The sequence below is a fragment of the Stegodyphus dumicola genome, chromosome X1 (assembly GCF_044657685.1).
Source record: "Stegodyphus dumicola isolate Sdum_Otavi_A_Nest chromosome X1, ASM4465768v1".
Lineage (NCBI taxonomy): Eukaryota > Metazoa > Arthropoda > Arachnida > Araneae > Eresidae > Stegodyphus > Stegodyphus dumicola.
The window spans coordinates 259,769,858-259,795,764 of record NC_140780.1 but is presented as its reverse complement, the minus strand read 5'-3'; the positions used below and the strand labels follow the sequence as shown (position 1 = coordinate 259,795,764).

The 25,907-nt window shown below is 35.1% G+C and overlaps 1 protein-coding gene across 2 annotated transcripts in view; it reads left to right on the top strand.

Annotated features, from left to right (window-relative positions):
* The window catches only part of LOC118184200 (uncharacterized), a 233,200-nt gene extending 209,213 nt beyond the window's left edge, over positions 1-23,987 (top strand). For both annotated transcript variants that reach the window (XM_085807600.1, XM_085807599.1), the window contains exons 5-8: positions 1,906-2,129; positions 15,037-15,244; positions 17,035-17,173; positions 22,758-23,987. In XM_085807600.1, coding sequence (XP_085663726.1) covers positions 1,906-2,129; positions 15,037-15,244; positions 17,035-17,173; positions 22,758-22,830 — 644 coding nt within the window. In that variant the 3' untranslated portion in view covers positions 22,831-23,987. The remainder of the gene's footprint in view (positions 1-1,905; positions 2,130-15,036; positions 15,245-17,034; positions 17,174-22,757) is intronic.
* Positions 23,988-25,907: the final 1,920 nt, after the last annotated feature.

Below are 25,907 nucleotides of genomic sequence, written 5' to 3'. Positions count from 1 at the left end.
TAAATTATTAATTTTTACAGCATTTAAATCAACATAAATTTATCTATTGTCACTCAAGGTAGGTTCATCTAAAATATTCATTTCCACATAGTTAAAAACAATGCCCGATGACACTAATACCAAGTCGGTCCAACCAATTCCCACCGGAGAAATCGGAGGTGAGTCATTTTTGTTGAAAAGTTTCAAATCATGAATCATAAATCAATACTAAAATACCTCTGGTTCAGTGCCGTAGCACCCAATTAAAATTTTTAAAATTAAAAATCATCCAATATTCTAAAGTTAAAATTGTACAATTTTAAAACATTTTTAAAGCATATAAATATACATTCAAATCCTCCGCCGGTGAGGAAAAAAACCGATATAATACCAAAGTTATTTTGACCATTAGACGTGGAGACAGCCACAATACAATCTTGTACTACGTCCACTATAAATTCAGATTGTTTCTTAGTAATAATGATAGCGACTCTCCAAGTCCCCGAGCATGCGCAATTTTATTTTGAATATGATTGGGCGCTTGTAAAGTAATAACGTCTGGTGTTTCTTTGATAATGGTATCAATTGCAGAGAGCCTACAAGCAGCGGCAGCACAGTGATTTAAATTAGAGTTTAAAATTTTCATAGGTAAAAAGATAAAATATGAGTTCACTATTTTGTTGTAAATAGTTTGTACTAAAATTGGTATAATCAGATAAAAAAAATTTATAATTAAAATCACAAAAACCACTGAATCTCTCTCCTTCCAGCATGCCATCGTTGTGTAAGGGTAGTGCACTCGACGCGTATTCGGAAGGTCCAGGTTCGAGTCCCGGCGAGGGCACTACACATTTTTCACGTCTCTCGGGTGGTCCTAAATGGCGGTGGACGATAATTTGTCACAGCCAGGATTTGGCGATTGGGTCCTTTCATCTTTAGTCGCCCTTTAAAAGAGGGAGTATATAAGGTACCAGAAATAGGAACAGCTCGACCCGCGTAACGAAACGAGTTGCCTTATGTCGTAACAGGCCTTAAACGAAATATTAGCCGTTTCATTTATCTTCTGGTCTTGTAGAAGGAGTTTATGGGAAACAATTTGCATTATATAATTCATTGAAGAAATATGGAAAGTACTCGTATTTTGATGTTTCTGTGTTTTTTAAGACATGAAATCAGCCAAATAAAAAAAGCGCAAATTTCATTTTCTGATCGCACAAATTAAATCTCATAATTGCGGTGGTAACTTTTAAATTATGTTAAATTACAATTATTTTTAAGTAGAAGATATTGGAAAAATAAAAGGTGTATAGGGTATTTTCTCCTTCCTTGCCGCGTGCCTTTGTGGTGTGATCGGAAGGCCTGGAGTTCGAATCTCGGCGAAAGCATTACACATTTTTCGTGATTCCTGCTATGAAATAAATTCACAAGGGATTCTACAAGTGGCGCCGAACTATAACATAGTGGACGATAATTCGTCACCAACGAGGGTTTAGCGACACGGTTCCACCTCCCCAGTCGCCCTTTAAATGGAGAAGAATGTAATAAATATTTTTACCCATTCGCTGTGTGCCTTTGTGGTGTAATCGGAAACACACCTGGGTAGCAGTCTCAGGGGTCGGAGTACGATTCCCGGCGACGGCATTGCTGATTTACCACGTTTGCTGTCTCCATAAAGAAATATGAGATATCTACAGGTGTAATAGAGGTTACTTAATTGTAGTTTAATTTTCTTTATGTGATTATGAAAAGAGTTCGAGTTCAGAAATATGTGCTTAGAAAATACTAAAGTTACATGCTTCACCCATATTTTGCTTCTATTTTAATTTATACTTATGGTCTCATAATAAAACTTTCTTATCTGCTGTGGATTCATAAAAACGCAAAATTTGCATGTTTAAGTGTGAGTAATAAAACGCACTTTTTTAGCATCAACAACAGCAGCTCCTGCTACGGAGACGGCCTATGTGGACATCACCGATGAAATATCATCTGATGGATTACCTCTTATAGAGACGTCTTTAAATCAATCGATACCTAATGACTTGTCAAACAGCACTTCTAAACTTATTCCCAATGATAATGGGACAATGGATGCAGAAGAAATATCAGCAGCAATAATTGATGATAGCAGTGAAACACGGACAAGTAAAGTAAGTACATTTTTTAAGCTTTTAAAGCGTTAGATAAAGTGATTGCAAGCGTGAAAAGTTAAATAAAATACAAGATAAAGCGTGAAAATGTGCATCTAAAAACTGATTTAAAATAAACCCCATTTTTGTGGGGAGGGCGCAAAAAGGTAATACTCTCAAAATCAATGGGAGACATTTTATTTAGGGGCTTAAAATTTTTGATCCTTTGAATGAGAACAAAGGAAACTAGCTGTGCCACGCTTTTCTGTAGCGTTTAACCAATAATTTAGTATTTAACAGCACTGAATGAATGCAGGTGAGAGCAGGGTCAGGACATCCGAGCGGCTTTCATAGACTATTCGGGTAACGTCCGGATCCCGTAACTGTTTCGAGTTGAACCCTCCCTGTGCCCGCATCGAGAATTTATTTTATAGTGTTAAGATGTGGCAGTATGGCACATAGTACAGTGCCATACTGGGGCTATAGGCGTTGCACATTTCTCCCATATGTTACAGAAGGGCGATACTAATACTAGGATTATGCTATTAACGTCCATGATGATTCATTCTAGATAAGACGTGAAAATACATAGCTGGAACATAAAAACTCACAGCAATGTGCAGAACAATTTGTGTTACTTGATGTCTTAGGCTGCGTTTAGACGGCGGCATAAAGGCATAGAGGCATAGTCATAAGGTCATAAAATATGGGAGTTCCGTTCACACCTGCGAGACGAGGGTCTAAGTTGCTGTCAATGAGAGAAGCTGAATTTGCGCATGCGTGTATACCTTTCGCGCGCTGTTTTCCCACTCGATTGATTTCCCGTGTTTTCGTTATTTGTGTCATGGCTTTTTCAGCTCAACACAAAGTTTTACTGGCTCAACAGAATCTTTATCTGCCCTTCTTATTAGCCAAGAGGCAACGGAAGAAGTTTAAAAAAAAGAAAAGACCAAAGTGGTCTAGAGATATTTTTTGGAAAGACCAATACTTGGTTGGCACATATTTTTGTGCAAAGCAGTATGGAATATTTCTGCATTTCACTGTAGAACTCTCAATACTATAAACATGTACATGCATATTTATATATATATATAACCTTCTTCAATATTTATATGTAATTTCTCTTAGGAAAAATACAATATTCTAAATATGCCTATTTTTAAAAAAAAACTAGAGGATAAGCGACAGATAGCCTACATATAATATTTTTCCATTTTGCAGGTGTGAAAGCAGTTGAGCGGAAAACAGTATTTACCATACATTCATTTTTTTTTTTTTTTTTTTTTTTTTTTTTTTTTTTTTTTACTTTTCAATCAAAAGGAACATGCTTCTGTGCTTAACACTCCTTATTCACTGTCACTGACGATCACTACAGTAGTTGGCTGCACTACCAGTATCAATTATTACTAATACTAGTATCCCACAACTGGTCAGCATGACCAGCAACTACAACTAAACCTGTACAATCCTATGAAACGTTCACCCAACAATGTAATTTATGCTCAATCATTAAATACATTTTGCTGTGTTGCCAGCTCTTTGTATGCATCTATTTCTAATCATTTACATGTATAAGCCGCACCCCTGAATTTCATATGCTTTTTTTCTGAAAAAAAAAAAAAAAAGGGTTTTTACACTCGAGAGAATACAGTACAAAGTAAACACTAACTTTCAGGAATTTTCGGGAATAAATCTGCAAACTGGTATGTTTATATCACATGAGTAATTCAAATTAAACTTTGCTTTGCTTTGAAATATCATAGATGTAAGTTTCACCCACGTCTATTGTCAGAAGTAATTACTTTTAATGATTTTTCATTTGACAGATTATGGCAATTCTTCACTCACTGGCAGACATGCATATTATAGCACCAAAAAGAGTTTAATTTCAACATATGCTATCATTTCTATTTACGACCAATATCTCAAAAGTAATTTCCACATTGACAAATTTTCAGTACCCAAGTCTTCAAATACAACAAAATTATAAACATTCATACCTTATCTAGGAATTTCTACCAGAGAAATAGCATGGATTTAATGATCAAATTTCCATTCAAATGATATTAATAAAGAGTGGATAATAATAACAAATACTATTCATTAAATTATAATCCATGTTATGAATTATGTGTGCTGTTCAGTTTCATTAAAAGTAAATTCTTTTCATGGAGAACGTAATTAAAAAACAGAGATCAACAGGAGACAAAACTGTCTAGACTGTTGTTTTAAGGATATTTCACTACATTTGTTTCCTTCTTGAACTTCATAAGAGCATTTTCTCAAAATACTATTTTTTTATTACTTACACAAAGCTTACACCATTCAATTGACTATTGTGACTATTCTTAAATAAGTGAAAATATTTTTTCTTTTTTTTTAAAATAATATTTTTACTGTCAAAAAAAAAAAAAAAAAAAAAAAAAAAAAAAAAAAAAAACAGATTCTTGATATTGATTTGATGTTTTAGTAAAATTAATTTATGAAGTTTGTTTGGAAAGAAGATCAGCATTAAGCAAATAGCAATACAATATTTCCAGCTTTTTCAATAAATTTATTCTTAAATACAAAAATAATTAACAGGAAGATAGCAATAATTTATACAAAAATAATGAACAGAAAGAAAGTAATAATAATAATATACATAGAAAAAATAAAATCCACAATGTTCAATGTTTTCTTTCTCTTTGTTACGGGAATACGGGAAAACGCATCTAGCTGACTATAGCAGGTGTAATGTCGCCGGAAAATTTCAGACCAGTTGGCCTTTTTTTTATATTTATTTCAAAACTTAACATAGACTTTCTTGGTTAATTAAAAAATAACTTTACAGTATTATTACAGAAGAGGAAAGATATCAGCTTTCCCGATGTGAAATGCATCTTACTTGCTCGGCGAAAAAAGCCGTCATTATCCTGCGTGTCGATTTCTGTCTGTGTGAGAGTACACTCCCTTTCTCTTTTCCTCGTAATCACGTGGATCATATGGCTGGAGTTGTACTGTTGTTACCGCTGCCTTCTGTTCCACTTTAATTTGCAGCGGGATTGTTCCTGATATGACTATCGCTGCGGATGTTGGTGTCATTCGATAGGCTTTTCTCATAGCCAGAACGAATGGCCGTTGAATGTGGTCGACAAGTTTAATTTTGCGGGCTGTCATTGGCGTTGCCCATAGCGCAGACGCATGTGTTGCCATCTTCTCAAAAACTGTGCTCTACAGTATTTTGAGTAATAGACGTTTTAAAACAACGAATGGAGGCCACAGCAAATTTAAAGCGGAAATAACAGCCTGCTCGCAGGATACCATACGCTGCTTTGAAATCGCAAACTCAAATGAAGAAGTAAATGCCTCAACAGACAGTTTCATTGAAACAGTGACAGATATCTGTACCTCAAGCTACAAACAAAAAACACTTTCAAAAAATTCAAGGGTGGCTCTATTCAATTCATTGGTGGCTCTATTCCCTTACAATAGAAAGGAACAGAGTGAAGGCTTTCAGTTGGCGGTACAAAGCCTGTAGGCTTCAAGTGGAAAAGCAGGAAGTCAAACAACAGTTTGCGAAAGCAAGAATGGTCTACAAGCAACATATACGTTTAGCAAAAACGACAAGCTGGAGGAATTTCTACGCGGCAACAACATAATTTTATGGGTCAGCCTTCAAACTAACCCACAACAAAACTTTTATACCGCCGTAACTTTCCATATCAGACTTCCTGGCATCTAATATTCCAACAGATGTAGTAACAAAAGTCATATCAGTCCTCTATCCCCAAGAAGAGGATAGGATAAATGAGGATCAAAACTCGGAGACTGTAAATATCTTTGACTCTTCAATCAGGTCAGCTCCTTCGGACCTTCCACGCTCAGCAGAAATAGAACGCATAACTAAAAATATGAATCTGCATTCTCTGTTACCTCACTGGACATACAAGCAGCCTTCGATTCAATATGTCGGAAGGGTGCATTGCAAATCTTATCAACGTTAAACTGTTCAGATGGAATTCTGAGGTTTTTAAGAGATTACATAAGTAATAGATGATGCAGTACACCTTCAAAACTGACATCCAAACATGCGAGATCACTAGAGGATGCCCACAAGGGTCTTGTTTAGGACCAGTCGTTTGGAATCTAATCGCCAATGAAGCGCTTAAAATGTATACAGCATCCCCCACACGTATGTCCAGGCCTATGCCGACGTTTTCTTGTTAATCACGCAGGGCACAAGCCGCAAAGAAATAGAGGAAAACTAAAAACAATCACCTATACTTTTCAAAAAATGGGCGGACAGATTTCATCTGAAAATATTGATACAAAAATGCAACGCACTTTGCATTCCAAAACCGGGAGCTTCGCTCAGAAATCCTACGTAACCAATAATACGGATATCTATTGAGAAAATCAAAATGGAAAAGTCATAAGTAATAACAGACTGCCCTGTCATCAACACATAAACTATATGAAAGACAAATTCATAATCCTATGCAACTATCAGAAATTCACGGCTGCTAGCAACTGGGGGATATCCCCAAAATTACAAACACTATGGTCCCGTACAGTAACAGAAAATATTTTACTACATGCCTTTCAGCTTGGCGCAAAACCCTCAGTACGCATACCCAAAGGCAATTACTTTCTCTACAAAGACTTTTCTTCCTGGCAATCACAAGGGCATATCGAACGGGCCTCAAAAGCGCTTTAAATGTCATAGCAGGCATTCCACCAGTCACCATTACAATAGAACAAGAGGCAACAAATGTTAAAGTAGCACGACTGCGCCAAACCAGCACATTCAATAATATGATGCATCATCCAACAGATTACGAAGAACATAACCACAGTTTAGATCTACATCCATATCATCTGTACACAGAAAACATTCGCAAGTTCACCAGCCCCCTGTGTGTCTGCATCATAGTCCCTCCGGGTCTTAAGTTAATAACCGCGGAAATTATCAACGGATTTACGAAAAAGCAGTCGTTCTGAATAGCTGAAGACCTCAGTACAACGATTTAAGTTTTTTGTTCTAGAAAATTAATTACAAATTTTTCATGTTCTTATCGATTTATATTGCAATTTAGTGTCATTTTCGCCGTACTGTTCACCTTCTCAGCTCTCTAAAGAAGCCGTCGCAAGTCGGAGGAGCCTAAAACTTATACCATCTTACAGAGAAGAGCCTCAGCTTTATTTTGAATCAAGTTCCAACGCAACCAACCTATTTAATAATTAATTATGATCTAATAACTGCCGAAATTCCTTCACGTTCGCGTTTTCGACCGTTGAAAGCATTACTCACTCCCCCCGAAGTGCCTCTACAGTCCATCAAGGCCGTTCCAAAGGACTAAAAGGAGGTAGTGGAGCCTTTTTATTTACCTGACTAATTAGACCCCTAATTGCCGAATCTTATCAGTGTCAAATGGAACCCCCCTACCAAGTCCAAGGAGGCGAAAGTTTCGAAATTTCAAGCCAATCGGACAGTTAGAACCGGAGTTATTTTATTGTGTATTTTTCGGACTCAGTCCAATCTGATTTTTGCGCAACCAACATTACAAGCGTGTGCGCATTAGTTTTTACAAAGTGTGTGTGTGATTATGTGCCCTGTCTGTAATTGGATTACACTTGTAAGGATCCTAAGTTGTACTAACGTTTATTTTATTTTAAAACTGTACTATCACTTCTTATTTTCTACTTCCGGCCAGAATTAAATGCTTTAACTTGTTTATGCAAATTGTCTTGCTAACGCCCAAGTACTTAAGTTGTGGCTTTTTGCCAAGATGAAGAGAGAAGGAGTTTTAGGAAGCAAGCCGCTTGCCACTGTAGTTTTACGAGTTTTCACTCGGTTGCCTTTAAGGCCAGAGGTTTAGACCTCTTGATATTTGCAAACGTATGGTAGTTTCAGCAGCTCGGCGTACTACATACGTACCTTTTTTTAAATAAAGGCCAGTCTTAGTGCGAGGCATTTGTATACTAATTCAAAGTTAGCTTTTAGTTAGAGTTTTAGTTATTAGTTTTATATTCTTACGTTCAGACCACAAGTGGTTGGTCTCTGTATTCCGAAGTTCGGAAGGGCCTGTAAAGTATTGAAAATAAAGGGTTTCGTATACCCTTCCTGCTTGTGTTGTCTACTTCACACCTTCTTGAACATAGCTTGAGTAAGCTCCCTGTTCCTATTCAGGATCATTCATGTTTCCAAAGCAAATCAAGAGAAACACAAGTCCTGACACACTATGCACAGATGAAGAAAGCATCCCAGGTAGAATCTGCTCTTAAATTAATTAGTCCAATTAACGTCAGCGCCACAATAATTAAAACTGCAATAACCTCATTGATTGACTATGTATCAGAATCTCTCCACTTAAAATTATAGTGTAACTGCAATCTCTTTCAATTCTTCAATCACTACTCCCTGTGGACTTTTAAATTAGGAATTAATTAATACTGTTTGACTTTGTGGCAAATTAAATTGTTTACGGTGCATATTAATTCATAATCAATATTGCTTGTCATTGCATAAATTAAGCTGTCTTTAGTATGTATCGTATAGATCCATTTCTTGCTTACCTGCGTATTGTACTGAAATTTCACCAAATTGCTAATTAAGCACCAAATTGTGTGATGAGTAGAAACTCATCTAGTGCATTCCGAATCACTGTGTTACAGGTACTGATTATTGTTTAAGCATTTTAATTAATCAGCTACAGTCTACGTGTTAAATTCATTTTCTGTATAAGTATTTTAATTAATTAGTTTTACAGGTGCTGATTACTGTATAATGATGCAATTAATCAGTCCCTATAATTGGCTTTATAGGGACTGATTAATTGCATCATTTATAAAATATGTTTGAATTTGTGATAATGACTACTTTTACTAAAGTGTGAATACTACCTTTGACATTTCAATCGTGACAATAGGTTTTGATTACATTCTCAAATTGCTGTGTTTTATCTATTACTCACTATGTTTATGGAAATTGTTGTATTCTGTTAATATTATGTTAGTATTTTGTTGACATATCTTGTTGATCTTACTGAAAGCTAGCAAACTGCCAAGTTGCAGTCTTACGTATGATTAGTGTATATCAGTGCTTGTGTTTTTAGTTCTCTGTTACCCCATTCTTGATTCAGTGTCACTCCACTACTGAAATACTGTGTCGAACTCTTGAAGTTTATTCTGCAACAGAACATTCCAACCACCAGCAGGTTTGTTCTTTAAGTGTTCAAATAGTGTTCATAAGTGCTCAAGTGACGCTCAACAGGACATAGTGAACTTTCAACTCCACTGACATAGTGTTAAAAACTCATCTGTATTCTGTACCTTACATTGAAACAGTGCAACTTCAATAGCAATCCGTACCTACCCACACGAATAGACTAGGTGCTACAAAAGTATAATGTCAGAGGAAGACACCGCCGAATACGAGGAAGAAGTAAATTGTGCCTCCCTCTTCAACTCAGACCTCGCTTGCTCAGATAAATTTAAAGCTGTCCATCAAGAGTGTGATGCAATTGCCTATAATCGCCGAGGCAAAAAGTCGCTCCTACTACAGGACGTTAAAGATCAACTTCTTGCAGCACTCGACACATTAGGCACGTTGGCCCTACAAGGCCCGGACTTGATAGCTCCACCGACGAGTACCAGTGTTGGCACAAACACGGAGACAGAGCATTGCTCTTCAGCCTCAACTCCTACACCCTCAGCAAATAATGTTGGCACCAACACAGAAGCCACATCAATAAATACTCACTCAGCTAATCCAGTGTCTACTCCAGCAGCACCGACAGCAGCACACCGTGCGTCCTACTCACAGGTGGCAAGGAAAGCCCCACAAGACAGACATACGCTGCTTGTCTACCCCAAAGAGAATATCTCCAAGCAGCTCATCGACGGACTCTCCAAGGAGTGCCCTCTCCCCGACATAGGAGTTCAAGTCTCAGCCTTCAGGCCCATACAGAAAAGGGGCATAGCAGTCGTCTGCAATGCAGCCGAAGAGATAAAGAAGCTCAAATCAACTCTAGACTTCAGTAGCACAGCACCCATCGGACTTCCAAAAACAGGACATAAAAAAGCTCTCGGTTCAGAACTGAGCATTCCAAATGAAGCCGCAACAGTCCTTTACAGACTCAAGGAACGCAACAACGTTAAGTAGATCGTCGAGTGCTCTCCAGCAGTTTTCCAGATCTGCATACTACGTTCCAGACTACATCGGCTGGCATCCTTACTCCATCACCGAGTACTTCGACACGAAGCGCTGCTTCAAGTGTCAAGCACAAGGACATACACAGGACCACTGTGCGCTTACTGCACAGGATCTCATGCAAAAAGTCGGATCAGAGACTGCACAGCCGGCAGCCCAAACATGTATTAACTGCTCCGACCACAACTATAGAACCGGCAACAACACCCCAACAGATCATCCTGCCTACGCAACCGCCTGCCCCAACTACCGGAATTATGTTGAACATGTCATACGAAGTACTCTCTACGTCTAATGCTTTCACCCAGTCTTGACCTCACTCCACCACAGCCGACATTCTGCACTCCACAATCAGCCTAACCCAGACCAAACAGATTCAAAAATACGCTGCGTACAAATTAACTTACAAAGAACTAGAACCGCGACGGCGCAGGCAACTGAACACGTTCTCAGATCTAAATTCGATCTGCTTCTCCTACAAGAACCTTACACAAAGAAAGGCAAGGTTATGGGTTTCCCGCTTTAGTGGAACATCTATCAAAAGGAAGACTCAGACGAGCCTTCCCGTGCAGCCATCATTTGCTGCAACCCGGACTGGACCCCTGCAGTTCTCGGAGCAGACAGGGACAACGTGGCTATTCTCTTGGAAGTGGGAGATCTTCCAGCAGCATTCATCTCAGTGTACAGTCCCCCAACATCTGAGCTGGACATAACTTTAACTTTCCTCAACAGCATTCACCAGCAGCACAAAATCCATAAGCAGATTATTGTAAGAGAATTCAATGCTCACAGCACCAACTGGGGCTACCCAATACGGATACAAAAGGTCGCAACCTGGAGGACTACCTATGAGACTTCCAACGAGAACGCGCGACTTACAGAAAAATGCTAATACAAGCAAAAATCATTTGCTGGCGCAAATTCTGCACAGAGAATCGAGAAGTTTACGGCCTGCACCACAAAATTAGCACTGACAAAATATTTAAGCCAGCACAACTTTACATTCAACCAACAGTGCAGTCCTCCTCTCAATCCTCAAGCAGTCATATGGAAACGATGCTAAATAACATCTTCGATTCCGTTTTCACTCAAGATGTTGCTGCTGAAGATAGACCAAACCAAGCAATTGTGCGTTCTGCAACATGCATGTCAAGCACTCCCGACAATACGGAGTTTACGACGGCCGAAATTCTGCACATTCTGCACCACCTGCCCAAAAAGAAGGCACCTGGCCCAGACGGGGTGGATTACAATATAACTAAGGCGGTCATTCTTACGAGCGTCCCTCTCTTCCGGAACTACTTCCACAAATTATTACAAGCGGGCACATTTCCCAAAGTTTTAGAGATTGGACAAGTTGTGCTCTTCCTTAAGAAGAATAGAGACCCGCCAGCTGCCAATTCCTTCCGCCCAGTTTGCCTACTTTCAGCCCTAGGCAAAAATCTTCGAAAAGCTTCTCATAAACAGTTTAAAGCACACCTTGCGGGGACCCGCCATCATACAGGCCCTGAAAGAAGCACAGTGCGCGCGAAACATCCACAATACCCTGGTCAACTATCTTGAAGACAGACAGCTACTTATAGTACACAATAACGGCATAATATCACGCAGACAGACCAAAGGATGCCCCCAAGGGTCCTGTGCGGGTCCCGATCTTTGGAATTTTACATTTGATAAAATTCTCAAGACGAATTGGCCTCAACACACTCAAGTCTTCGTTTACGCAGACGATGCAGCCTTCATCGTCAGAGGCAAGACCCGATATCAACTCCAAAGAAATTCAAACGAGATTTGCAGCAGATTTGAGAACTCTGCCTCCAGCAAAAGCTGATCATAGCACACACCAAATCGCTGATCCTTCTTATCCTCAAATGTCTTCCCCTTATTCCCTTATGTGTGCTGGTCATTTGCATAATCACTATGCTTAAAAATGGCATTCGCTTACTGTATAGTGTATATTGTAAGGTATGTGTAATTCTAATGTATTTTTAATGTAAGAGTATTGTAATGTATGTGTAATTGTAACCATGTATCATGTGACTGTGACGTTACCGGAACTTTATAACCATCCTGCATACCCTGGTCACCTGCATAATCACTACGCTTAAATATAGCACACGTTTATTGTATAGCGTATATCGTAATGTATGTGTAATTCTAATGTATTTATAATGTAAGAGTATTGTAATGCATGCGTAATTGCAAAGTAACTGAAATGCGTTTGTAATTGTAACCACGTAACATGTGATTATAGCGTTACCTGTACTGTAAACCATCCTGCATACCCTGATCATCAGCATAATCACTGTGTTTAAATATGGCATATGTCTGTTTTATAGCGTATATTGTAAGTATTCCTAATGTGTTTATAAGGTAAGAATTGAGTGGGTACTGTACAAAACTATGTCATCAGGATATTCACAAGGCATAAATAAGCCATTTGCACATTGTAATGTGCATATATCTATCTGTGGACACCTGTGGCGCATTATGCACAACAATGTCATCTGCACTGTAAACTAGAAAAGTCCAAGTCCTTTGTATTATGTTCTGCACTTCTGGACCGCTCTAGATATTGGTAAACGTGGTGCTGTACTGATTAACCATTATGGTAAAGGGACAGTGCCCACGTCCTCCATCGCTTGTCGCTTGTACACATAAAACCAAATAGTGAATTCTCCAATAGACCGTTTCCCAATTCGAATCTAACGGACGGATCAAAAACTAAAATGGATGTCGGAAGTGCCTTGTGTGCCTATAAAATTAATGTGCTCTTTAAAACATGACAGCACAAATTCATTAATCCAAGCTGAACTGTTACCTGTCATAGAAGGTGCGAAATTTGCCAGAAAACAACAAGAAAAAAGTGTTATAATTTCCGTTAGTGCCTCAAGCCTACAGGCAATAATTGAACTGAGTCGCTCACCACTAGCAAGAGAAATTCAATACTTAACTACTTCCCAGAGAATACCAGTCCCAAGCCTCACTAGACACGCACCCATGGTGGACACAATAGGCAATGAATCAGTCGACCAACTGGTAAGAGATAGTGCAAACGGACAAGTTGCCGCAGCTATCTCTCTGCCAATTAATTGTATTATCACATCTTAAATCAAGACTGAAACGGGACCTAATGTCTCTGTGAAAAACTAACTGGACACTAACAGGCTGGGGGACATTTAACTTCTTCCCGGTGCCCTCAAGGGAATTGACTAGTACCGGCAGAGCAACGACATATTTCCTGACAGCGCATGGCCCTTTTGTAGTCTATCTCTTTTGCTTCAGAAAGCACTGCACGCATTCATGCATATGCGACTCAACAGGTATCGATCACTACAAGTTCGAGTGCGAAATCATCAAAGACTTACATTTCCGGCCGTATACAGCTGAAAATGCCTAGGTATGTTTGAAACAACACCAAAAAAAGAGTAAGCTACTAAGAGACAAACTTAAAACTCTCATAGACTACCTGGCAATGAATTGCGAAAATCTAAAAGCAGCCTAGAATTAAAAAAAAGAAGAGCTTTGAGCACAGATCTAGCGGCTGAGTGGTGGTATAATGTACTTAAAATTTTCTAGTCACATCTTTAAGTGTTCTGTACCAGTAAACGGTACAAAATGCCAAGCAGATGTAAAACACGTTTTTCAATGAGCACACGAATTTTCAACTCTACTCACTGATTTGTATGTCTCAGCGTCACCTTCAGTAATCAAGTAGACTATACATTAGTGAATTGTAAGCGAACTGTAAATAAGTGAATAACACCATGAATGTGATAAGCAAATATTACACAGAAACTCTGCAAATATGTGAACACCACATATGATGTACATTAATATACCTAGTTGATAGTGTTCAGTACAATGCATCTGAATAACTTCTTACATCCAAGTTACCACTTACTTTTAGAGTAAACATCGTTTGTAAATTTAGAATCATAATGCATAAAACGTTGCTAAAATCCTCATTCAGCACAGTACAAGTCTCGACAGGACCTCTTTAATAACCACAGGTCCCATCTTCCGAACTTAGCTTTATAAATTATTATATTTTATTGCGTATTTACACATATATAAACATGCGTATGTCGTTAACCCTAAAGAGCAAAACGCGATTTTGCGTCGTTTTACTTTAGTACGTTGTTTCGCTTTTCGCTCTAGTTTGCAGCCATTGAAAAAATGTGAGATCTTTCCAATTTAGTCTGTGTACTATTGATGAATGAACTAAGCTGTTTCAAAACAGTTGATGCGAATGTTAAGAAAACTTTTTTTTTTTTCTTTTGAATCCGATTCACTTGAATAAAAATGCATTTAAATGATGGTCTGGCGAATTAAAAAAAAATATTTTAACCGAGTCATATTATATATATATATTTTTTTTTCATTTCTCAAATACGTGCGAGATACATAACGTTCCCACGTTAGTCTAAATGTCCATTCTTTAAGTACCCTGTGGCCCGCTAGAAAAGCGATTAATAAATCATATTAAACTTTAAAAATACGCTTTTGGGCGAATGTTTAAATTTCATCCCTTCCAGATTTTTTTTTAAATTTATTTTTATAAACGTAAAGAAAGAACTATTTCAACGTTTGTAGACTTGAAGCTCAAGTATTTATTACTAAGTAACTTTTACTGAACCTTAAGCAAATTAATTTCAAACCATTATTTGCAGAAGTTAGATGAATTTTTTGAAGTTTTTACTTTCTTTAATTTACTTTCCCTGCAAAATATAGATTCTTGCAAGAAGGAGGCGGGACAAAAACAGCCTTTTATCTTCAGATTCAGAATCGTCCTCTTCGTCCATTTCTTCATCCCTACAATCTGCTGCTCTGGAAGGCCCTAAACAAAAGATTCTTATCAGGACGTGCCATACAACAGGAAATCTCAAATGCAGCCCTACACCTGTTATTGGTACCTGTAAAGGTCGAAGTTTCTGCCGAGGTATATTTCATTTAGAATTAAAGCTTCATTTACCCTAAACAAATGTGCAATAGATGAAACTTACAGTTATATTACTGTTATGGTAAATTAATTCTGTCACCTGAATTTAAGAATGAAGCTGTTGTTTAACAAACATAAGGTATTGCTTTCTTAAAACTGGTTACAGTTTTTGCTTTCAACATCAGCAAGTTTGATAAAAAATACTTGTAGCAAGGCATTCTATTTCGAAATAATTAAGAATGCGAATACATGGATATGGAATAATTGTAATAACCGAGCCAGAAACGGGTCACGAAGTAAAGTTAACACGTTACAACTTATGCACAACTAACTAGTACTTTCATTAAACACAACACCCAGCAATAAACATTTATAATTCTAGAAATATGGGGAGACTTTTCTCCTTCAAATGGGAATTGCGTCCACTCCTCAAAGTTCTTTCAAACAACTGACAATTTCCTTCCTACCGCATCAAAAAGTGGAATTGCTGCAAAAAATGGATAAAGGCATGAAGAAAGTGACAGACAGGTTACTGAAAACGAAAAAATTTCGATTGACAAGTTAGTCAGTATTCGCGGCACAGCAATTACAGGACTTGAACAGACGAACTTTGTAACTGAACAAGAAATTATGTCTGTTTATAGAATTAAAGAATATTAGCACATAAAGAGTATTAGCATATAAAGAGAAAGAATTAGCACATAAAACGAAACAACTTAAACAACTTACCTTGAAAGAATGTTTAATAAAGTAAACAAATAAATATTAAGCTTTTCTTTTTGTAAATTTTGATACCCTTTAGATCATAATTGCTCTTTATTTCATAAATTACGGTTTCATATTTTTAATTTTATAATTTCTGCACGCCATCTTACCAGATTTAAATTGATGATCTTGTAAGGATTATGTTAATTTTATTAACAGTTAAATTTTAAGTTAAAGTTCCTTTCCTGTCAAATTCTTAACTTCAACTTACTACTTCCGGCCAGAACGCAGTTTTAGAATCTTGCTGAATATTTAATGAGGAGGAGCGGTATTTAAACCACGAAGTTACTTACTGAGTCAGAAAGAATCAGAGTTTCTGATTTACGCGCGTCTGCCTTTTTGGCCACTCTCTCTAAAAGCTGTTATTACGCTCGGCCGTACTCAGACCCTTGCTAAGCTTCGTAGTCAAATAAGTTAAGGGGCCAACTTGATTTGAACCTTGATAGCTTCGGCTATACTTCTTTAGTTAATCTTAGTTTTAGTTTAATTTTTAGTCTTTTAAGTTCAAGTCCAAGTGCGGGCTTTGCTTGTACACTCCCAGGCGGAGTTTTGCTAAATCTTATTAGAATAATAAAGGGTTAGTTACCCTTCTATCTTGTTGTTTCTTGTCACCGAACTCAAGCTATTATTCGCTTATCAGTTCTTAGATTCTTCACTTCCAACATTAACTTAGAATTCCAAAGTGAGGAACTCTACAATCTATAATCCGGAAAAACCCCTAATGCGAAATCGCCGAAGCCCCGACGAGTCCGGCTTAAAGACTTTGTACTGTATTATCTTCTAATATAAATTTAGTAGAATGTATCAAAAAGAGGGAACCCATATAAACTTCCTACATATGGGTTCCCTCTTTTTGATACATTCTACTAAATTTATATTAGGAGATGATATACTCAATATTTCTTTAGTAAATAAATTATATATATATATATATGTTAATCGAATTATGTAGTTTCTTTTTCTCTTTTTGTTATTCAGTATTTCATATTCATTTTACCAACTTCATATTTCTGTTTCCTTTTCAGCACTTCCTAATGCTGCGGAAACATCAGAAAAATCAACCAGTGCTAAAGGTGTAGAAAACTGGGCTATAGCTGTAATTGCCATTTGCGCCATTGCTGCAGCTTTAACTGTATCACTGCTGATTTACCTAGTTGTAACATCGTAAGTAATTATCTCTGTCTTAAAAAAATGTTTGTAAGATATTGCAATAGTCCTAATATTAAAGAATAAGGAACAGATCTTTAACACACCCTGTATATTTGTTTATATTGTGCAAACAATGGAAAATATTCATGTGTATGTTTGGAATACATGTTTAACAATGCATAAATCAGATTTGTTATTCTGAGCGTGTGTTCCATGATTTAGTATATTAGTAATTTCAATCAAACTTCTTATTTTTGCTTTAGTTTTAAAACGTATTTTTACGTTAAGGGTTAAGCACGTTCCCATGCTTTGCCAGGCAGTATGGGATGATGTTTTCTCGTAGAGCAGGAGGAAGCTCTTTAAGCCTAATCTCGTCAGTATTACCTTTTCGTCATAGCAACAAAAGTAGTTTAGAAATAAATGGAACTAAGGTCCAAGTATAGCCTTCAGCTGGGGAAGGTGATTGGTTTGTTTGGTAATATAGAATAAAATATGTTTTAAAGTAGTATACATATACTGTAGAAATTGTTAACGAACTTTAAGTGAAACCCGAAAATCTTTCGGTACGTGTTCGGTTGCTCAACAAGAGAAATATAATAAAACTGTTAAGAAGTTTTAAAACGCAAATATTAGTACTATGATACTACTAACGAATTTTAAGACTGAGGTACTCTTAAAAACGTTATGAGATTCCAAACTGCTAGACACGTTTAGTTGGAATTGCGTAAGTTATTTGAAGCACCGTCGGAAAATCAGTAGTATAATAGTATCCACATGTAGTTTTTCCAATTCAAGTGGTATGAAAATGTTAATATGGCAGCTCATATTCCCAAGTTAAAGAATTTATGGAAGAGTTGAATTCTGGAGTTAAGAAGAAAAATGAAAATATGTTACCTGACATTCTGCTTTGCTGGAAGATTTTAGATAGCTTACCCCAAAAATACTGTTTTTGCATTCTTAAAAGAGAAAACAAAAGCCGAGAGAAAGGCAGTATAAGTGAACAAGTGGCATTAGAAATTTCAAAATTTGGGAAATAAAAACAGTATAAGAGTCAAATTCAGAAAAAAATCAAGAAGAGAAGACATTTAAAATAATTATTTAATTATTGCAAGCAAAAAGGACACTGCTTAAAAAGATTGCAAACAGTGGATTATTGATGCGAGACCACCCAGGAATAGGTCAGTCAAAACTATTCGAGAAAGCACTGAATGTCCATTCACGAGAAAAACCTGTACATTTGAAAGTGATCTAACATCATTTTGAATTGACAGTAGAGCTACAGGACATGTCAGGAACTGATTCTCACACTTTACTGATTTTGTTAAGTTTCAAAGTCCTTGTAGCATCAAAGCTGCTGAAAAAGAAGCTTTAGTTGCCCTTAAGATAGCTACAGTTTTTGTCACAACAAGTATAGGTTATAAAAACCAAATAATCTATCTAAAAGATGTCTGATATGCACCTGAATTAAACCGAAATGTATTTGCTGTACTTGGTGCTAATTATTTCATCAGCTTCAGAGTCCTGGTTGAAATGAACGGTCAAGCTGTAATGTATGGAATTCGCATTTTATACAATACTTTGTACAAGGGGCCTATTGAACCAGTTATACTAAAAATACATATAATAGAAATGTATGCTTCTGAAGGAGACATCTTAGTCGTAGTTATATTATTAAAGATGGCGACATCAAGATAAACATCCTGTTAAGGACATGTTTAAGAAAGAATTAGGCATTCAAGTAGCATTTGACATTGTCATAAGAGACATAGTTAGTTTCTTTCTTATGACAAATGTCATAAGAGATATTTGTCATAAGAAAGAAAGTCTGCGAGCCTCATGAATCTCCCCGCGGAATAATTTCTCTGTAAATCCTGAAATTTTCAGTTGGCATATGTGGATCTTCTGACAAAACTTTCGAGAAGATAAAAGTACTTATTTGTGTTTGAAAACAGCATTAAAAAGTATTCATATGGCTTTTTCTGATGAAGACAAAGTCTCAAGTTAAAAATATATTACGACTTTCGATATTCAGTCAAAGAATTCTTTAGTGACAATTGAGGCAAATTTGGCAGTTTGCATTCTGAAACTATCAGGCAATGACTAACAGCACCTCATACTCCTGAGCCAAATGGTTCCAGTGAACGAAATATGTACGCAGTAATCAAAATGGTTAGAAAGTTAAGTATTCAAATTCTGAAACTTATTTTCCAGCAGCATTGGAGAATGAATTAGTTAACACCGCCATGTATATACTAAACAGAACTGTCTAATAGTTAGAAAGCATGAGTCTATGAATTATGGATTAAAAATAAGCCATGAATAAAACTTCTTTGCATAGTAAGATCTGTTTGTTATGCTCATAAACCTAAGCAAAAAAGTTAAATGTATCCATTTACGCTACAGAATCTTGTGTTTAATTGGGTAACATGGAGGCGAGAGATGTATCTATGAGTCAAAGAAACCAACATGGTAGTCTATTCATGTGATTTTATATTCAATGAAGAATTTCCAATTTATAAAGAAAGGGTACCGTTACCTGTTCAGGATCAAAACAGACGTACTTCTGACTCTAAGTATCTGGAGATATATCAGAAAAAGACTTTTAAGAACAAAAATGTCAAGACTTTAATTTGAAAAATAAGTACACAAATTACCTCAGAAGTAGAGCTGAATTAAGCATGGTAAAGCGTTTTGGAGATCATGTGCAGATTTAGATGAAGCTTTTATTCCTAATTTCTGAACTGTCTGACGCTTATGAAGAAGATACGGATTCAGAGACAACATCACTGATGGAAAATAAAACATGGACTTTAGGAAAGTTTACAAAAGATGCTTAGGCTAATAATTTTCTGCCATGATTACAGAAATTTTAAACTGATTACATGCTTTTAATGACTTGATTATTTTTAATGATATCTGGACATTAAAATAAAATATGCTTTTATATGTTTCTATCTATGTACATTTTAAAACAAATATAACATTTTTAAGTCATTTTGATGCTACTGTAAATAATGGTTTTGACAGTTAAAAAGAGGAAAAGACACACAAACACACACAAAATAATAATCATAAAATAAAACAAGGGTTTCACCACCTCCCTTTTACTTCATAATGCTAATCCGAAAAACATAGGATGGAGAATATTTATTTTAAAAAGAGGGTAATTTTTTAAACAAAGGAAATATTTTCTTATTTTTTAAAGTAAATCGCTAATGTTCATTTTTCATTCATAAGGATGACCCCTAGGCTCAAATTATTTTGAAGATATTCAGAGGAAACCTTAAGTGAAATGTTGGAGATTTGTCAAAATTAAAATTATTAAATTTACTGAAACTTTCAATGAGATTCAGAAGATATAGAAATGTTGATTATAAACCCAAAAAAAAAAAAAAATCGCTAATGTTCAACAAGTAAAATCAATTAGTATGAACTTTAAAATCAATTTGTATAAACAGTAAATTATTTTACAATTCAGTACACATTGATGCAATAATCATGGAGGTCAGAGCACCTTTTTTATGCAAAAACTCCTTAATGAATTACTGGGCGAGGAAACGGAAACAGAAGCTTTTGGTTTTGTTTAAGAACGATCCATTGTAAAATAATGCTCAAATGAGCACACAGATGAATGTGCCACATTCTTACTATACCATATTATTTTGGCGTATTATATCGAAAATTGTGAAGTGAATATAATCTCTTTCAAATTAAATAATTTGTATAACCTTTCATAATGTAGTACTATGCATTTGTTTCTCGAATAGAAGTGCTGCTTCTTCACTGAAATATTATGAGTATGTATAATCAAAATTCTCATGCTTTTAATGAGGTAATATTCAAACACTTGAAGTAAAATATGTTTGAATAGTTATTTTGTCCTGCTGTAATTCCTAGGAAGAGAATCTCAGTTTATTATTTTTTTCCCTCAAAATTTCCTTAGAGCGCCAGTACCATTAACTGATCTCCAAAAGCAAAAGAGAGCTGAGGAAAGTTAGTAAGACATTATTATTTATTTGTTCTCAGATATATCAGTATAGAGGACATAAGTCTAAATTGAAATCGCTCGGCTAGACGTGGCTATAACAGTTATCAATAGTTATCTACTTAAATATACGGTAATCATCAATGTGGTTTATTCATCATTTAAACAATGGGATTATTTCTCTTTTCTCACAGTCTTCAAATTGTTTTATACGCTAAAGTTGCCATTTATAAGAAAGACACCACCAAATTTTAAAACAAAAATTAGACGGAAGGGGTTTTTCAAAGACTTCTAGCTTTTATATTGTTAAACACAGTAATATGCTATAGCTAAGGTAAGGTTTCTCTTATATTATAATTGGATATTTTCAAAATGCATGAACAGTTTGTGCGGGCGAACAAAAAACACCTAAAGTCATTAAAATACAGGGTGTTTATAGAGTCCCGGACCCATTTTGATGTTTAATAATTCATAAAATAATAAGGATAGAATAAAATTAATAACATAAATGGTTAGATAGACTCAAAAAGTTTCATGACCCTTGTCAATGAATTTCCACCTGTGCCCCCTTCATCGCACGGAGACTATTAAGTCGATATTTAATTTCACGCCAGGTACCAGCAAGCATGTCGGCATCCACAGAGGCTATTCTCCTTAATATCCGGTCGAATAAAACATCACATACAAAAGTACTAGAACAAACACATCAAAAGTAAACACAACATTGCAATAGTTGCCAAAAACAAAAGAGAGAAAAATGCAATTAATAAGCAGACGATATTTAGAAAAGTACATATATTTAGACTGGAAAATGAAATTATCTAAAATTAACCACACGCGCAGATGATATATACAAAAATAAAGATATTCAAACCTGAAAAGGAAAATATATAAGTTATTCCATCAATAAATGCCATAAGTTTGTTTATATCTTTATTATTTTATGAGTTATTAAACATCAAAATGGGTCCGGAACTTTATAAACACCCTGTATGTTAACATTGTTTTATGCATTATGCAAAATAAATTGAGTAAATCAAATTATACTACTGGAATAATCACAGTAGCTTGAAAAAATTGCCAAATCATTGAGCATCAAGTTTTAATATTCCTTTAAATTTTTTTTCCATGCAAAATTTATGATTTGATATTATTCAGTATTAGTTTGTGCAAACTATAATTCTGATTACTATTGATGGACAGGGCTAACATGTTATTTAATACAATATTGCAACAAAGTAAATACTACATTATATAAAAACACTAAAAAATATATGTCCGAAATTCATAACTGTAGTTATTTTGAGCATTTTTAAGCACAGTCTATTACTAAGGCTCTAATATCTTACAAGAGTAAGACCTTTTATCCCATACACAAAGACATGCGTGTGCTGAAATTCTAAACATTATAAAATACATGCATCTCATACCAATTTGTGATCATGACAAATGTAAATGATTTATTAATAAAATGGAGAAACAAATAGCATGATTGCATTTCTGTTATATTAAAATCAAACCGTTCTATAAACATGTAAAAAAGTTTAATAGTAATCAGATCCCAATTTTTACTGCAACTTGTTTAAATGTGATTTTTCTTTTTTATTTCGTTAGGTGGAAGAAATTAAAAGTACAGCCTCAAAATGGTGTTACCACTTTAACTTATGTAAATAATAGTCCACCATGAGCATGTGAAAAAATGCTGGGCAGTTGCAATTCTGCATTAGTTGATGTGGAAATTTTGTGATAAGCCGTTCCTTTTAAATATGAACTCCTGCTGTAAGATCTTTTAAACTGATTTTTGTCAGTGTCTACATGTTTTTTGTTTTTGGATTCTTTCATATATGTCATACCTAATGTGTATATTTTTGTGATGTGTTTAGGATCTGGAATTTGTTAAAACAGTGCAGAAAGTAAATGTATAAAATATTCAAGAGAAACATACTGCATTTTAATCATGCTTTTAAATTAGGTCTTTAAAAAAAAATGATGCTAAAATGTACATAAATATGTGTCAGCAGCTGAAGATTTTTTTAGCTTTCAAATAACGAAGAGACGAAAGAACAAACAAATTACATCCAAAAAATAGCTCAGTGAGTTATAAATTGATATTTTTATAACATTCATATTTCCTGTGATCTCTTGTAATTATGAAACTCAATGTATACGTCAGTCTGTAATTTAATTACATATATGAATTTATAACTAAGTCAAGAATATGTTATGTAAGAATTGTTGATGAAATGAATTTTACCGCTTGTTTCGAATAATGTTCACTTCTTCTATGTATTTCTTAAGTTTCTTTCATTCCTTTCTCCTTGTGAAATAGGACACTTTAAAAATATTAGTAATTTTTTAGTCATTTTAGAATTTCGTTCCAGTTAATAAACTGAAATTTGATGTTTGTACTTTGAAATGTTTTTCTGTATATTTTAAATACAGTTACACTAATATATCTGGATCAGTGTATCATTGTTGCTTTCTGTAATACTTCTGCTTAGTAAATTTACGCAAAACCAATTAATTTTTATTTTATAAAAGAAATATGTGTATTGGGTTACACTTCTAAGCTGATTCAGTCTAATTCTGTTGAGAAATGTGAATCTCCAAAGTAAATGCTTTACTCATATATATTGCATTTGTACATAACTCCTATTATATCTTTATGTATTCCCCATAATTCTTTGTATGAACAGTATATGCAGAGTTTTAGCAATTAAATCATTTTAATCATTCATTAATACATGTGTAAAACTGCAATTTTGTGTACTGTGCAATTTTTTTCTCCATTTATGTAATAAGTTTGTGCATTGAGCTCACAAAAATAAAATTTTTCAAAATGTTTGTTGATTGCAAATAATGTAGTTGACATCATAAAACATGATTAAGCTCCAGGTCCGAGGTGTGGATAAATGAAATTTAATCAAAAGTATCAAAGAAAAATGTGAAATGTTTAAAATCTTGCACAGGTACTTCAAGACCATTTCCTCATTGTGGCTTTTCTTGTAACCATAGTAGTAATTACTGTTGAAGATAGTCGAGTCTCTAATTTACTAAAAATCCTATCCGTCTGTGCGCTGATGATAATATACATTTATAATCGTAAATGAGAGCAGGATAATTACGTCCTTGAATTGCTTGCTTTACTTTATTTTAAAATAACAGACTAGTGGTGTGTCCATATAGGTTTTGAAGGTCCACATACATCTTCCGTATCTCTAAAGGATGTATGAAAATTCTCTTGTATTTAATAAGGTTTAGAGCTACTTGAAGACATAACTAAAATGGGTACTATTCCGTTTTGAGGACCGTAAAAAAATTGCAGCGAAAATGTATGCACAAAAGCGCCAAATCTAGCAAACGCGCCCATTTAACAGAGCGCCCAATCTAGCGTACGCACTGATTTCAAATTGCGTAAGTTTAGATAGTTCTATATTTCTTAAGACGCCATTGAAATACTAGTTTAATTTTTAAATCGTTGTTTGATAGCCTATGCTTTTAACAATTTGGGAATTGCTTATGACGAAAAGTCTGCAATAGAATTTTTTCAAAGAAATCATTCATTATAGAAAATTATGTTTCAACAACCAACGAGATGAAATTATGCTTTAGCGATAACTCGGTAGCGAAATAGCAATGCAGGAATCCATTCAGTTATGTTTGCTTTTTTTTATATAAATTATAATAATGATCTGAAATAGTTATTTACACTTATGCTTCCATTCAGTTATGTTTAGCCTTTTTTTATATAAATTATAATAATAAAAAAGTATTATATGAAATTAACCTTTCATCTAAATTAAAACAATAAAATCTTAGATAGTTATTTGCTATTATACCTCCTTTCTTGCGTTGGGGTTGCCGCAATTATTTTTGGCAGCACTGGCATCAACAATAGTTTGGCGATTTTTACGGTCCTCAAAACGGAATGGTACACTAAAATGGAATTGGTTAACCAAAATGTAGATACGGTTGATCTTTACATTATGGTAACTTGGCGTTTTTTTGGCGAAAATTTGGCGACCAATTCTCCTACAGCAACCCTCTATGTTTTTTTCCCCGCCGCCATTTTGTCTTCACGAAGTAAAGACATGTTTCTTTTCTTTTTATCTACTGAACACTTCTTCCAACAATCTACTAGCCGAATTACACTTATACTAGAAATTTTATCTAACAAAACTGCTTAATCATGACAAATATTCACTGCAAAATTGGGAAAAAGTGCACAATACCATATTCCTTACGCGTTTTTCAAAATAACACATACACATAAACCATGTACACGCCGACTTATTTTTACTTAAAAAAACATCCCAGAATTGCACAAAAATGGCATTGCGCACACTCTTCACTATATCCATGTACACTGCTTTTTTCTCATAAATTAGAAAAATTTCACGAAAATACATGACAATTTGCTCAATCTTTAAACCCGGTAAAAAGAACATATATGAAATTACCTGATCGCGAAAAAGTATTTACCCTTTCCAAATATGAACATTTCCAAATATAAAATAAATAAAATATCCAAAAACTTTTACCTCTAAATCATCTATTATATTATAAACGTCACCAACGAATTCATACCGCAACCATTACAAATACTTAGTGTCAGATATTTAAATTATTTCCATGCACGTTTACTTCAACTAAAACGTATACCAAATTCCTACACACATAAAATTCACAAAATAACTATCATTTAATTAAAATATAATTAAATTCAAAAACACTACTTAAAATATAAATGAGCACATACATTAA